At 40.1% G+C, this 16,926-nt stretch overlaps 1 protein-coding gene across 1 annotated transcript in view; it reads right to left on the bottom strand.

The window, feature by feature from the left end:
- MVB12B (multivesicular body subunit 12B) overlaps window positions 1-16,855 on the bottom strand; it is a 310,868-nt gene extending 294,013 nt beyond the window's left edge. The window contains exon 1 of the mRNA XM_044664228.1: window positions 16,763-16,855. Coding sequence (XP_044520163.1) covers window positions 16,763-16,855 — 93 coding nt within the window. The remainder of the gene's footprint in view (window positions 1-16,762) is intronic.
- Between the last annotated feature and the right edge of the window lie 71 nt (window positions 16,856-16,926).

Below are 16,926 nucleotides of genomic sequence, written 5' to 3' on the forward strand. Positions count from 1 at the left end.
TTCTATTGTCACAGCCTTTCACATATATCCCTTTCTCTCTACTCATACAACCACGACCCTGGTTAAAGCCTTCATCACCGCTTGCTTCAACGGTCTAACTGGTCTCTCTCTCTGCCTCAAGTCTCTCTAAACTCCAATTCTACCTCTACTCCAGTGGTTTCAAACTCAAATAGAAATGGGGCCCAGTAAACCATACATTTAAAAAAACATATATTAACATTATTTATAATTTATTGGTTTTTTAATTGATTTTGTTAAATATTTGCCAATTTGATTTTAATCTGAATCAACCACTGGGGAGTGATGTGAGTCATCCACAAGCTGTGTATGTGACACTTCAGCTCTTCTCATCTACCAAACTGATTTCTCTAACCCATAAGTCTGATGATGTTCCCCTGCCCCAGTGGGTTCCAGTGGTTCCGTTATCCTCAGTTTGGCATTCACCACTCTTCATAACTAGGCCTCTTCCTACCTTCTCAGTCCCCTTGCTCCTTTACTCTTCATATGCTCTGACTGAGCCAACTCAGAACCACTTGCAGTTACTTTGAACACAAAAACTTCTAGTTCAGGGCTCTTAACCTAGTTTGCCTCTAGCATCCTTCTCTGGCAGTCTGGAGAACCCTATGGACTCTCACATGAGTTAGTATATGGGAATATAACTGAAGAAAACACAAGATTTCAGTTAGAGGTTCTAGAAAATAAAGGTATAATTTTTTTTCCTTCCAAGTTCAAGCACTCCCGGAAATCTATCCACAAATCCCATGGGAGATCCAAGTTAAGAACCCCTAGTTTAGTGACAAAGACATTTCTAAAGAAATTGAAACAAAAAAGATTGCATAACACAATGTAAAGAACAGGTACCAGAAGACCTGAGTTCCAGTCCTTGTTATGCCACTAACTAGTTAACTAGGTGGGCTTTGGGGAAGGTCCTTATCTTTCATCTATTTTCTCATCTGAAAAATAAATGGATTAGATTATACCAATATCTCTCAAACAAATTTGGCCACAGAACCCTTCCCCCACCTTGAAATATAATGAGGAAACTCATAAATGCCAGTTCCAAGGGTCTAAGAAACACCACTTACAGACCTATACGTTAAAGAGATCAAAGAAAGAGGCAATGGGCCTATATATACAAAAACATTTACAGCAGCTCTTTTTGTAGTGACAAGGAGCTAAAAAGTATGGGGGTGCCAAACAATTGGTACAGAACAAATTATGCCACAGGAACATAATGTAATATCTTTGTGCAGTAAAAAAACTTACAGAGATGATTTCATGTCCACATGAACTAATGTAAAGTGAAATGAACAGAACCAAGAGAACAATTTATACTAATACTATACCAACTAAAATTTTAAAGACGTACAAGAATTGTAGAATATCAACACAATGATCAATCAGGATTCCAGGAGACCATAATGAAAAATATACCCACTTCCTGACAAAGATGATTAAGTAGATAGAAAGTGACACACAGCTTTGGACATGACCAATACAGGAATTTGTTATAACTAGACTTTTTTTTAAACCCTCATCTTCCATTTTAGAATAGATACTACATATAAGTTCCAAGGCAGATGAGTGATAAGCGCTAAGCAATTGGGGTTAAATGACTTGCCAGTGTCAACAGCTAGGAAGTATCTGAAGTCACATTTGAACCCAGAAACTTCTGTCTCTAGACCTGGCTCTCTATCCACTGAGGCACCTAGCTGCCCTTGACTATCCTTTTTTTAAAAATGTGTTTATTTAATCAATTTAGAATATTTTTCCATGGTTACATGATTCATGTCCTTTCCCTCCCCTCCCATAGCTGATGCTCAATTCCACTGGGTTTTACATGTGTCACTGATCAAGACCTATTTCCATATTATTAATATTTGCACTAGAGTGATCATTTAGAGTAGGGGTCAGCAACCTTTTTGGCCATGAGAGCCATAAACGCCACATTTTTTAAAATGTAATTTCGTGAGAACCATACAGTGCTCACAGTGCGCGCTCCTGTAACAGCGCCTGAAAAAAAATGACTTTATGGCTCCTGCAGAAAGAGCCCTGACTTAGAGGGCTCTCTTACATTGCTGACCCCTGATTTAGAGTCTACATCGCCAATTGAACTGATCAAACAGTTGTATCTCTTCTGCATTTTACTCCCACAGTTCTTTCTCTGGATATGGATAGCGTTCTTTCTTATAAGTTCCTTAGAATTGTCCTGGATCATTGCATTGCTGCTAATAGAGATTATTTTAACAAAGATTTCCCCATTCCTGAGGTGGGGATGGCAAGAAAAAAATATTGCTAATTTGTGCAATGAAAAAATATATAAGACATGTAGTCTTATCAAGACATATTTTATTTGATCCTCCTTCAGTGCTGGACTGTGGCATTGATACTGTATGGCACAGCAGGTGACCCTTGGTTCCTGAAGGGTATTCAAGCACAGAAAAGCTTTGGCAAATCTGAGCAAGCTGGAAAGGTCTCCAGTTCTGTCACTGTACTCTAGTCTATCATAAGACAACAAACCTAGTTAAGTGTAGAGAGGCTTATCAGGAGCAGGCTACCCACTCAATGATAAATTGTTTTTAACTGCAGTAATTTCTGAAACCATTTACAGAATGCAAAGTGTCTACTACCTGTATTAGTAGAAGGAGTGCCCACACCAATGTAATCCAAGCTGTTTTGCTATATTAACATAATAAATTCATAGTTAACAATTCAAAAGGGGGAAACATCACATCAGAATTTTCTTATGGAGCCCACATCCACGTTGAATCAGAAGAGAGTTTGGGAAAATGACACTATGTCATATTTGAGGATCTCTGAAGCCCCTTTCAACTTGAATATTCTATGATTCTCTGTTTCACATACAAATAAATTAGAAAATTCAAAGTCAGTGACCTTTGCATTACAACAAAGCCCTTCATTCATATAAGTCCACTCCAAAGGAGATTACTCTGGAAGACACTGGGTGTGAGAGCTAAGGGGTCAGACACAGGTCATCTCTTCTCATCTGGGAAGACTTTTCCAGGACACCCTGCTGACTTGGAGTAGTAGGAAACAACAGAATATATAGAACTCTTCAAGCTTTTTCCTGAAACCCTGCAAGGGGAAAACTTCAAGGAGGCCCTGGCCTCTAACTAAACACTAAAAGTTCTGTTACAGATAAAAAAGGACCTTGGTGATGAAGCAAATCCAACTAGCCTCATATTGCCCTTGACTCTACATCACTGGGTACCTTCTGAAATAAATTTTAACTATAAACCATGCTTAAACATAGGGAATACTGTGTTCATTGCCTCTGATCAAAGCCAAGCAACAGCAGGGTTCTTAATCTATCAGTAGTGCTGTGCTTGCTTTAACTGATGCTAAACATTGTTTCTAACTCAAAGGATCGCCTCCCAGAGTTAGCCTTGGGGATAGCTAAACTATAGTATCTCAGTCTAAAACTCCTGGGAGCTCTGATACCATCTCTGTTTAATTTCTAATGCACTAGTGAGGATCAGGTTTATTTTATCAAATGTTACACCCAACCATCAAAGCTTAGCCTTCCCGCTGGCAGAAGGTAGCTAGGGCAAAGTCAGAATTTACAGTATATTCTAGGAGGAAGCATTGCAGGAGGCCAAGATCACTCCCCTGAAAGAAGCACTGCTGGGGAGAATACAGTTTCAACCTTTGCTGCAATGGCAAGCAGAGCTCAGGTCCGGACTTCCGAGTTAATGTGTCCGGTACAAAATGTGTGAGAAACAAAATTTCAGAGCCGAAGAGGGGAAGTTTCAGTTATACCATTTCAATTTGCGTGATAAAAAACAGTTTAATTAATTCCCTACAGAAGAACAAGCACACAATCAGCTTATTTGTAATTCAATAGTTAAAGTTAAGTTTACTTTAGTCAGTGGAGTGCAAAGGACTAGAGACATGGGCACTGGGTTCTAGTTCTAATTCAGCTGCTACCACACAGTGAAGTCACTTATTGCGGCTGTGCCTCTTCTGTAAAATGGGGCAGCAGGATAGGGGTGAGGGGTGGCGATTTAACTAGATCAGGGGTTCTTAAAGTTTTCTGTGATATGAACCTCTTTGGTAGTCTAGTGACAATACCCCTTTTTAGAATAATGTTTTAAAATGAGTAAAATAAAATGCATCAGACTGCATTTTATTGACTAACTCCTGAATTAAATGATCTCTCAATTCTTTTCTACTTTTAGGATTCTATGTTCTAACATTTCTATTCAAAGGTTCCAAAGCTCTAACATCCTATATTCCATATTCTAATGTTAATATTCCTTCCAGTTCTAGCATCCAACGACAGTGCTTGGCACATAGCGAGTACTTAATAAAAGCTTATAGACTTGACTAGCAGTCTTCATTCCACATTCTACAATTTTTCATATCTATCTAGTCTTCCTTTTTGGAAAGTAACGTCTTAACGTTCCTCTTTTTTTTTTTTTTTTTTTTGTACACCCTTACCTTCTGTCTTAGAATCAATGCTGTGTATTGATTCCAAGGCAAAAGAGTGGTAAAGGCTTGGCAATGGGAGTTAAGTGACTTGTCCAGGGTCATACAGCTAAGATGTATCTGAGGGCAGATTTGAACCCAGGACCCCCCATCTCTGGGCCTGGCTCTCAATCCACTGAGGCACCTAGCTGCCCCCCTTAATCTCCCTCTTAGCTACTGTGGACTTAAATCAAACATTTTTTTCTAAACTTTTCTTAGGTCATAAAGAGTTTTCTAGCTGTCAAACTAACAATCTCCTTGAAGAGCTCTGTGCTAGGCAATGGGGGAACAGGAAAAGTTTATTTAGATAAGACACAGTTCTGGCCCTCAAGGAACTTATAGCCTAGTAGGGCTGTACCAATAGGTATAGAAAGAATTATAAAATATACATAGAAGAGAAGAACAAATACAAATGTCAGTTTTCTTCTATATTGGGCTACACAGTATAATGAGGGAGGGGTGAAAATGGGGAAGGGTGGCAGGATCCAATGATCTTGAATTCGAAAAACCTAGATTTGAGTTATTACACTACAGTCAAATCATAATTTCCACTATAAAAGAGAATATAGTAAAAAATTTTCAGCAGAGAATTGCTAGGCCGGTATCTCTGTATAGACAGATAAATCTGGTAATACATGGAAAATGGATCAAGAAGATGGAGAAGATAAGAGAGAAATATTTCTTTCATGTCTGTTTCATGTAAGAAAACTAGGTCCTGGAGATTCAAAGTAAAAATTAAATAATCTCTACCCTCAAAGAGCTTATGTTATATCAGGAGAGCTAACAACCGGAGGTGGTAATCCAGTTTAGCAGAAATATATGGAGAAGTGGGTTGGAGATGGATTATAAAGGATCTGGAGTGGCAACATAAGTTTGCATTTTATTTAGTGGGCAACAGAGAATCACTGAAGGTTTCTGAGTATAGGAAGTGGCATGATGAGTTCAGTGCCCTGGTCAGAGCAGCTCCTGGGTAAGACTGCAGACACAGAAAGAAATGGATGATTTTGAGATGGAAAGACTGAAAGCAGAAAGACCAGTCAGAAGCTATTACACCCACCCAGGTGAGAGTAAATGAAGGTCTGAGTTTGGGTGGTGCAATGAAAGGGCTGAAGAGACAGATATAAGAGATATGGAAATAGAACTGAGATATCACAAGTGATTAGTTGTAGGGAAGGTTGAAGACAAAACTTTGTCTTAAAGATTCGGTGTAGCACCTAGAGAAAACCTTTAATAATAATGATTTGAATGAATCAATGAGCAACTCTGACCTGTCACTTTCCACAGGACCTTCATCATGAACTCCACCATAGTACAGAAACCCTGCAGAACCTTAAAGGTTCCAATGATAATACCACAACTAGAACTAAGACATTAATAGATGGGGCCTTGTACAATGAGCCCCAGATTCCTCTTACTGAAGGTTTGTCCATAGCACAAAGACCATTTCAAATCCTTCCTATTCCATCAAGCCTCCCTGATTCCCCCATAGGAAGTATGCTATGAAAAATCATAGCTTTTAGAATTGCAAGAGACCTTACATAAAATAGCCCAATCCCATCCTTTTACAGAGAAGATAATAGAGAACCAAACAGATTAAGAACTAATCCATAGTCACAAAAGTCCTTACAAACAGTGCCAGGATTTGAAACCAGGTCCTGAGACTCTAATTCCAATACTCTTACCCACTGGCTACACAAGTCTGGTAGTCACCAGCCCTGGCTGTGATGACTACTTTATCTCCTTGTAGTTCTTTCCTCTTCTGTATAATGAAGAGTTTGAACAAGATGGTATCTAAGTCCTCTTCTGGCTTTGAGAAACTCCTGTTCTGAAGTTCAGTTCAAAGCTTCCTTCCAGCTCTAACCTCCCTGTATTTCACTTTCTAATTTGTTTTTTTTTTAGTTTAAGCATTCTCCATTCTAATATCCTCAATATAAAGTTTCCTCCCAGCTCCCAATACCAACAATATACTGTCTATAACTCAGATGGCCCATAATAAAGACTGCCCTGCAAAGTGTCCACAGTACCTGGCACAGATGCTTAATTTCAGAATTGAGTAGATGTGTATTGATAATTGGAGTGGAAGAAGGCTTATCCTCACATTCAAGATCTGCCATTTCCTATCTGCATGATCTTACTCATATAACATCTAATCCAACACCCTCCATTTATTGTTAAGAATGATGCCCAGAGATTCCAAGAGTTCCCCCATGGTCAAAAGTAAGGATTCAAACTCTGTGACTGTCACTGGGAGTACTTAATGACTGCTATCAGTACAGACCACCATACTCTACACCATGATCATATTTATGAGTTGTGCTAAAAAAAATCACCATCCAATGGCTATCCTTCCACTGATGACCATCCCCTCACTCAGCTCAACAGGTCCTCATTGTCAACAAACACACAGCAAGTCACCAGGCCCAAGTTTTCCAGTTTAGTAGGGCCTGAAAGAATTTGTATTCTGCTAGCAAAGCCAAGGCACTTATGTGCTACTATGTAGTATCATAAGAGGCCTAGAAATGTAGGATAATAATAGCTAGCTAGCATTTATATAGTGCTTTAGGGGCTTATTTAATATTGTGCTTTACACATGTTAACTCATTTGATCCTCACAAAACCCCTGTAAATTAGATACTATTATTATTCCCACTTTATAGATGAGAAGGCGGTCACCTAAACGTTAAGGGACTTGATAGGATCACACAGCTATTAAGTGTCTGAGACAGGAGTCCAACTTGTGTCTTCCAGATTCCAAGTCCTAAATTTTATCACTATTGCCATTTACCTGCCTCTATGTGGATATAATTGTTTATAAAACAAGGATACTACTATAGCACCTGTACTTCCTCTGTCAACATGTCATCTATGAGGAAAAACTCTTGCATCTCAAAGCATCACAGTGATGTGACTGACATTGTAACAAGAGTTAACATCAATTCAGGAACTCTAGTAATGCTTCTCTAGCCTGCCAAACCAGTGTCTTTCTTTTTCTTTTTTGTAAACCCTTACCTTCTGTCTTAGAATCAATACTGGGTATTGGTTTCAAAGCAGAAGAGTGATAAGGGCAACTTGCCCAGAGTCTCACAGCTAGGAAGTGTCTGAAGCCAGATTTGAAACTAGGACCTACCATATCTAGGCCTGACTCTCAATCCACAGAGCCACTCAGCTGCCCCCTAAACCAGTGTCTGTCAATGAAAAATTCTAAACTTTGATCACCAATTTTCCAGAAGTAAAGATGAGTCTAAAAGGCCTTGAAAGAGCATTTATAATGACCTCAGTGAACCACACAGCAGGCACGGGTAAACACGGCCTCCTTAGAGAGGCCCATGAAAACTAAAATAAAACTCACAGAAGGTCATAAACATTTTGGGTAGCTCTTCCCACAGAAGTGCAACCAACTTGAAAGTCACAAACCCCTTGCCTCAAACCATACCCACTTTTAATGCCATGGGGTACACATCCATTTAAAAGGTGGTTTCTATGGAACTGCCACCTCCATTCCCAACATCCTTTAGCCTGATTTTGATTTTGGCAGAATTAAGAAACAACGCTAGGCAGGGCAAAATTGTATTATGGAAACATAAATGCTAGAGCTAAAAGGGAACCTTAGAACATAGAATGTTAATACTGCGAAGGAAATTTAGAACAGAGACTGCAGGAGCTGGATTTAAGAAAGCTTTAGCAATCATCTTACACAATCTATTCATTATTAGTGCCAAAATGATGATGCATTTAATGGCAGGGGGTAGTAGTAGCTTGAAAAGGGGCATTACCAAACCCAGAGCTCATTATTTCAATTATTAAAATACTTATTTGCTCATAGCACAACTTAATTTCTTTCCAAGCCTGGGGCCTGCCCTTTTTTACAACGTAAAGTCCTCAAGGGCAAGGAAAATGTTTTTGCATTTTCTTCTCTGCCACAGGTCACATTGCTTTTGCTTTTCATAACAACAACACATTAGGGGATAATGATTGTCTTCTTACCCCCTTAAGCAGCCCTCTATCTTCTATCCAGAACACTAATGAAACAGACTGCTAGGGGTAAAAGTGAAGGGTGTATTTGTCTAGTATGGAGATATTGTATAACATCAGAAGACAATCCCAGGAGACCTGAAGTTTCAGGTGACTTGCTGTAAAACTTTGGGCAAGCCGCTTCCCTTTTCTCATTGTTTCCATAACTTCTCTTTTATATAAAACAAAAATGCTGAATTAAGTGATAGGTATGATGCCTTCCAGAAGTTCTGATGGTCTATGATTCTAAGATTATCTTCCCTTATCTATATTTCCCCAATTATCATGTTCTTTTTTCCATGATGTGGTTACCAAGCAAGAAACTGTCATTATTAAGCAACATGGTAATTTGGTAAGAAACTGATTTCAAAGACTAATTCCTTCTGACCAGAAGAAGAAAATGCATGTTCTCTGAACTTAAAAAGTCCCACTGAAGAGAAGAACCTCTAGGGCTGAGAGGAATAAGTGAAATGGACTGGCCAAGTCACTACTGGGATGAAAGGGAGAGGGGTTAGAAGACTACTTGGGGTGACAGGTTTTTTTTAAACCCTTGTACTTCTGTGTATTGTCTCATAGGTGGAAGATTGGTAAGGGTGGGCAATGGGGGTCAAGTGACTTGCCCAGAGTCACACAGCTGGGAAGTGGCTGAGGCCGGGTTTGAACCTAGGACCTCCTGTCTCTAGGCCTGACTCTCACTCCACTGAGCTACTCAGCTGCCCCGGGTGACAGATTTTTAAAATAAAGTTTGGTGGAAGAAATAGGGAGATTCTCATTTTGGACTAAAATAGAACAGAAAGGACATGGGGTTCAGACATTCTGCAGCTCAGAAATTTGATTGTGAGGCAGGGAATTCCACCTTGAAAAACTCTTAGCTAAATAAGCATAATAGAGGTGGTAAGGTATAAGTGGAAATAACACTGAAACTAAAGTCAGAAAGCCTAGGTTCACTCAGTCAACAACCATTTATTAAGCAGCTCCCACATGCTAGATATGGTGGTAGGCATCTAGGATACAAACACAAAACATCAAGGAACTTCAGAATATGTCAAGGAGAAAAATATGTACATATATAGGCATATTCAAAAGAGGTACAAGGTAACTTGGGGAAGGGTAGTTAGGAAAGGCTTCACATAGAAAGGATTGCTTAAGTTGAGTTGAATCCTAAAGGAAACTAAGGTTGATGCTGCTAGTGGATCTATATTCCAAAGAGATAATAAAAAAAGAGAAAAGGATCTACTTGTACAAAAATATCTATAGTAGCTCTTTTTGTAGTGGCAAAGAACTGGAAATTGAGAGGATGTTCCTCAACTGGGGAATGGCTGAACAAACTGTGATGCATGTTAGTGATGGAATACTATTGTGCTATAAGGAATGATAAACAAGATAATTTCAGAAAAAGGTGGAAATACCTGCAGGAACAGATACAGAGTGAAATAAGCAGAACTTGGAGAACACTGTACACAGTAACAGCAATACTGAATGATGATTATCTGTGAAAACTTGTCTACTCTCAGCAATGCACTGATCTGAGACAATCCTGAAAGACTTATGATGAAGAATGCTAACCACCTCCAGAGAAAGAACTCTTGGATCATCTTTCACATCCATGTATTTTTGTTATTTTTGTTTGGGTTATGTATGAGTGTGCTCTTACAACAATGACCAATATGGAAGTGTGTTTTGCATGACAATAATAATTTTTTTTAAAAAAGGAAACTAAGGCTTCTACACTGTGGAGGTGAGGAGGTAGTATATTGCAAGCAAACTATGCTGATGCCAAGTTGTTAAAGGTTTTAAAGCAAAAAGGAGGAACATATATTTTATCCTAGAGGCAATGAAGCCCTAGAAATTATTGAACATGAAAGTGCTATAGCCAGATCCGAACTCAAAGAAAATAACTTGGCAATTATGTGGAAGACAGATTGAAGTGGGGAGAGACTTGCAGCAGGGAGACCAATCAGGAGGTCACTGCAATAATCCAGGTGCTAAGGAAGATGGTGGCTTTCAGTAGAGGTTAAGGAGTCAGATGAGAGATGTTGTGGAGGTAGAAACACGATCTGGCTACTAAGAAATTAGTCTTCAGGAAAAGATGTGGCCAAAAAAACTGGAGAGTCTCTTGACCTCTGGCTAGAAAAGGCTCTGGAAAATTTACATACATACTTTATTACCAGGCTTTATTCAAGACTTTTTCCAGCTTGGAGATGCCTGCTAAAGTGTGCTCCAGTGGCAGAGCCTTTGAGAGTCCAGGATTATCTTTATGTTACCATGAAGCATCAAGGGAGGATGTGAAAGGGACTATAAACAAATTTCCCTGATTAATCTCAAGAGGGTTCAGATTAGGTAAAAGATAAAAGGTGGGTCTCTAGAAACTACAAAAATATTACTGTGGTGGCCTTCAAATAGTTCAAATAAGAGAGAACAAGAGAACATGTTTGGGAACTTATCAGGAAGTGTTAATTCCTTGCTGGAAATTGGAACTAGGTTCCTCACAAAAGTCTGATAAGTGGAGTTCATCTGTAAAGTCCTGGGCTCAATGCCCATTGGCTTCTCATATCTCAGCATCTAGGCAGAAGTGTGTCAAGTGAGCCAAACAGATGCCCAGTGAATGCCACCAACAAAGAATGGCATGTCACTGACACCTGGCAGTGGCTCTGCCTCTCAGACAACTGAGAAAAGAATCAGATGCTTAACCTGCTGTAAATGGTCCAGAGGAAATGAGCGATCCCTGTTGCAAATACTGCTTCCTGGAGGCTAAGAGATACCAGTGAAGCCAGGAAAATTTTAGCCTTAGAAACTCCTGAGATAATACAGCCTAAAGGGGAGAGAGAGGTCCTATAGGAAATGCCATATTTCACAATTATCTCTTACCCACCGAGAAGCAGCAAACACAGAGTCAAGGCAAACAAAGTCAGTCTGACCTAATGGCTAAAGTTTGCTCAATTCAAAGAGAATCCCAAGATCTCAGACTGGAAAAAGATCAGATATCACCTGATCCAACCTATACCTGGCCAAAAATTCCCAGCAAGCACTCTTAAGTTGAATTTTTTTGGTAAATTTGGTTGTTTTGCTTTACATTTTGATATCTGTATTTCAATATAATTGGGCTTCCTTCATAATCCTAATTATTTTATTTTATGTATTTAAAAGCATTATTTTGAGCAGGTCCACTGACTTCACTAGATTGTCAAAAGGATCCAGCATACAAAAAAAGATTACTATAATTATGTTACGAATAATAATAGCTTATTGTCCACAGAGAGCTTTTACAAAATTTCTCATTTTATTCTCACAACAACATAAGGAGGCAGGTGCTATTATTATCCTCTTTTTACAGATATGGAAACTAAGGCAGAGAGACATTAAGTGACTTGCCCAGGGTTACACAAGTAAATATCCAAGGCTAATTTACAGCATTCCCAAGAAATATTCATCCCGCTACTGTTGAAACACTTCTATTAACAGGGGAACTTACTACCAACCTCCCATAACACACTTTTCTACTTTGGGACATATTTAATTGCGAGAACATTTTTCCTTACATTGATCCCAAATCTAGCCCTGTCATTCTATTCATTGTTTCTAGTTTTGCCCCTTAAACTCAAATAGAAATATATGGCTGTATACTGACTTAGAAAACTGCAAATTAACATCTTCATATTTTTTATTGATTTGTTAAACAACATCTCTTAATTACTTTTTCTTTTAAACCCTTACCTTCCGTCTTGGAGTCAATACTAAGGCAGAAGAGTGGTAAGGGTAGGCAATGGGAGTCAAGTGATTTGCCCAGGGTCACACAGCTAGGAAGTGTCTGAGGCCAAATTTGAACCTAGGGCCTCCCATCTCTAGGCCTGGCTCTCAATTCACTGAGCTACCCAGCTGCCCCCTCAATTACTTTTTAATCTAGTTCAGGTTAAGAAAATCAAGCCAAAACTTCCTTCCACCAGGATAGCCTTTCAGCAGAGTATAATTAAAGAGGAGTGCACTTGGACTCAGAAGGTCTTAGTTCAAATCCAGACTCAATCCATCACTTACTAGCTATAGAGCCATAGGCTATATATTTTCCCCTCTGTAAAATAAGGAGGTTGACTAGATGATCTCAAAGGTTTCTTCCAGCTTTAAATCCTACGAGCCCACTTAAAGAAAGAAATAACACCTCTTTAAGTCTTCTTTTCTCCAAGTTAAATGAATATCCACTTCCTTCAACTGATCCCAGTTAAGTAGGCATCCAACTGTCTGGATCTAAATCTTTTGCAAATAATTCCTACTGCAGAGGCTGTCAAAGACCCAAAAGCAAAGGAGAGTTTGTTCACTGAACTGCAGCCACAATAATAGCCATCTAAATAAAATACAACCCACTCTGACCACCTGCATTCCATGTAGTCACTCATTCATTATCTTTATCATCATAATCGCACCTGCAAAATTTCCCATGCTTCGTTCCAGCTCTATGGTTAGCTTCCCCTGTGGAAGAAGGAAGCCATAGCTTAGTTTCTGAAGAATCAATTTCAGGTGGCTAAAACTGTCTGCAAAGTTCCTGTAGAACCTTAACAGCCCCATGAATCCTATTTTCTAAGCTGGCTTTCAAAGCACCCTGCATTTTACACAATGTGAAAAGCAGATACATGAGAAAAATGCCAATGCTAATGGTATTTTTCCTCTTAAATATTAAGTACAAAATTAAATGTAAAAAAATTTATTATCCAGAAAAAAATTTCAATTTAATGCCCTTTCATTTGCTCCAAATGTTGATCCCCAATATTCTGAGGTCCTCAATCCCAGGTAAGTATTTCTGAGTTCTATTTATATAATTCAAGTCTAAGAGAGTTCTTTAAATGAGAAGGCATAGACAAAGCTGTAGTAAACTACTGGCGATAAGTTATAGAAGCTTCGAGTTGGAAGAGACTTCAGCAATATCTTCTCTAATCAGTAATCCCTGTGACAACATCTCCCACAAATTGGCAACCAGCCTCCACAGAAGGATCTTAAGTGATGGATGGCAGGAAACTCATTACCTCCAAAGTCAGGCTACTCTATTTTGAGTCAGCTCTAATTATTAGAAAGTCTCTTCTTAAGACCAGCCAAAATCTGACTCTTTACAGCTTCTGCCCATTGCTCCTACTTCTCTTTGAAGCTGAAAAGAAAGAAAACCTCTTCTATATCACAACCTTTTAAGTCCTAAAAGGAACCCCTAAGCCTGATGTTCTCCAAATTCAATTGACCTTTAGGTGAGTTTTAAGTGTACCCTGTATTCTTGTCCTCCAGATAACTTAACTTCTGGTATGTAAATCTCCTTCTGAAAATGCATTACTCCAATTCACTCCAAAACCTTTACTTCCTTGAAATTTCACTTTATTAAAGATGCCACTGTCTTTTCAGTCATCCAGATTCAAAACCTTGAAGTCATCCTTGACTCTTCTTCAGTCTCTACAATCAGCTGTTAAGTTTTCCTCTACAACGCATCTCACATCTGTCCAGTTCTCTCCATTCACCAGGCATGTACAAAATGATATGTCCAATATGGGAGAATAAGTGGCCCAATTTGGCTAGAATACAGCATGGAAGTTAAGGGAAGTAAAGTGAAATGCAATCAAGAAAGAGAGGCTAAAAAACACAATAAATATATCCTGCTCCCAAGAAGCAAAAAATGGAATCGATAAGTGAGAATGAGTTAATCACATACAAAGTCAGAGGCAGGAGGGCTTCAAAGAGGGGGGTAAAAGTCACCTCTAAGGGGTGACAAGGAAGTTAAAGCATGGAAGACCCTAGAGGGAAGATGGTACCCAAACTGGGCCTTCGAACTAGAAAAGGATTTCAAAAAGTGGAGTTTGGGATGACAACAGTTCCAAATATGAAGGACATAAACATTTTGAATATAAAAGCAGAGATAAGAGGGGCCAGGAAAAGATGAGAAAATTGTAACGATTGACTGCAGAACAACTGTGTGAGAGATTAGACTAGAAAGGAAGTTTGAAGCCCCCCCCCTCCCCAGGGGGCCTTGAATGCCAGGGAAAGAAGTATATATTTTATCTTCTAGTCATTGGAAAGTCAGTTTTAGAACAGGAAAATGACAAGATCGGACTTTTGAATTAAGATTGCTTTAACAGCTGCCTAAGAGATGAGCTGAAAATTGGAGACAAGGAAATAAGAAGTACCAGTGGTATCATTGTACATATCATTTCCTATTCCTGGAATGTTCTACCTGTTGAAATTCTATTCATCCTTCAATGCCCTATACAAATACTACCTTTTTCATGATGCCTTCCTGATTCTCTGAGAAGATGGAAATGATATTAGGAATTACCCTCAATTTTCAATTGAGGAATCTTAGGCCCAGAGAGATAAAGCAACTTGTTAAAGGTCCCACAGATGGGAACTGGTCAAGTAATTCCACCCCAGATCTTCTGACTTCAAATGCAGTGATCTTTCCTCTTCAAGCCAAGAAGCAGACATTGAAGCGTGGATTCAGTAGATTTGAGTGTATCCATTCACACTCAACTAAACACCTATATGCTCTGCCTAGAATTGGGAATAAATGGTAAATAACACCACAAGTCCTGGTTGTCAAGGAATTTAAAATCTCAGGTGTTTATCATCCCATTCTATATTTATTTTTTTATAGGAAAGGGTAAGATCTTTGAGGTCAGGAACTTTTTGACCTTTGTGCTTGCATACTCAGCAACAAGCAACTAATGGACACTTATGAAGTTGATATAAACCCTCCACTGGTCTGGATTTTCCATGAAGGCAGAGACCATCTTATATCTGAATCTCTCAACACTGAATGCATTTATTATACTTATTATTAACTAATAATAAAAGTTCCCATTTTTATGGCACCATAAAGTTTGCAAGGTCCTATACAACTATCATCTCATTTTATTTTCAAGGAAGATAGATGCTATTAACCTCATTTTACAGATGAGTAAACTAAGGCACAAAGTGATTCAGTGACTTGCCCAGGATTGAGGCCATGGTTGGATTCAGGTCTAGCCTCTAGGCCCAGTACTCTATCTACTGCACTACCCAGGTACTTAGAACTTAATAAATTACTATTGTTGGAAGGAAAGAATAAAAGCTAGATGACAGATGTAAAATGAGCATTGTTAGAGAGTATATCTCAGAGTTCATAAGAGCTAAAGAGGATATCTCTGCACAGAAAAGAAATGAAATAAATGAAATAAAAAGTGAAGTAATTTGGGGCCTGGCAAAACACCAAGAAATACACTCCATGATTTCCGGTTAGCCTAAGAGAAGATGTCACTAGTCTACTTTAACTAACCTTCCAAGCACATTGAGTTTTTCAGTTACTGTAGATTTCTACAGAGCTTATCTCTTAACATTTCTAACAGGTTTCTGGTGCTGCTGATAAGATTTTCTAGCACAGTTAAAATGAGATGAGATCCAGCCAGCTGTCTAGAAACATACAGCAAGATTATCTTTAGAAGAAACCACCAGAGACAAAGGCCCCAGAGAGGGAGCTGTCCTGCAGACTTGCCTATATGGCAGAAATCATACGAATGGAACCTCAATCTATGGGGAGATGGCCATTATATATGCTCTTAGTCTTTTACTCTAGTCTAAACGAAATGCAAAGTTCAAGGGTGGGGGTGGGAAGTGGAAATGTACTTTAATGGGGAAAAAAGTGGGGGGGATGGATAAGGGTGGTTATTGTTCTAAGAAAGCACGTGTGTCTTTCATACAGGGGCAAAGACTATATGACTGCTGTATTAGATACTCCTCTCAAAAAGACCAACCGCAAGGTATGCCCAGTTTCTCCTTGGACCTTGGCTCAAGGTGCATGGCCTGGTATCCTGCTTCCTCTTCTTCAGTCCCTGACCAAGCTCAGCTGTGGTCCTTTCTGCCCCAGCTCCAACCCCCACCTCTAACATATGCACTCCGAACACAGCTATTTGGGGGGCATCTTGGCATTAACCGAGTCCCCCCAACCCCCAATCCCGGCTTGAAGCTGGAGCCTGGCAGGCCTGGGGGCTGCAGTGGGGTGAAGGGGAGGGAAGTCTAGCCTTGGGAGGGGGGGAGGAAGAGGGATAGCGGGGCAAGTGGCTCCCCGCTGGGGTCAGTCAAGCCCCAGCTCCTAGAGCCAGACAGTGCGGGCCACGAAGCGCCTCCCCAAGGCCAGGCCTCGCTCAGAGCCCGGTCCGCAGGCCCCCGCCGCCGCCTCCGCGCTGCTGCGGCCGGGCCCTCCCCGCCTCCCCTGCCTGCTGGCCGGGCCTCGGAGCCCGCGCGCCCCGGGCCCGCACTTAACTGTTCCCCGCTGAAGCGGCGGCGGTGGCGGTTGCGAAGGCGGCGGCGGCGGCAGCGGGTCTCGGCTCCTTCTCACGCAGAAGCAGCTTCTCATTGCCCGGGCGGGGCCGGGCCGAGGCGGTGGAGGCTGCTCACCGCGGGGCGCAGCGGCTGCGGCGGCTGCAG

Source organism: Gracilinanus agilis, chromosome 2 (genome assembly GCF_016433145.1).
Source record: "Gracilinanus agilis isolate LMUSP501 chromosome 2, AgileGrace, whole genome shotgun sequence".
NCBI classification, from domain to species: Eukaryota; Metazoa; Chordata; class Mammalia; order Didelphimorphia; family Didelphidae; genus Gracilinanus; species Gracilinanus agilis.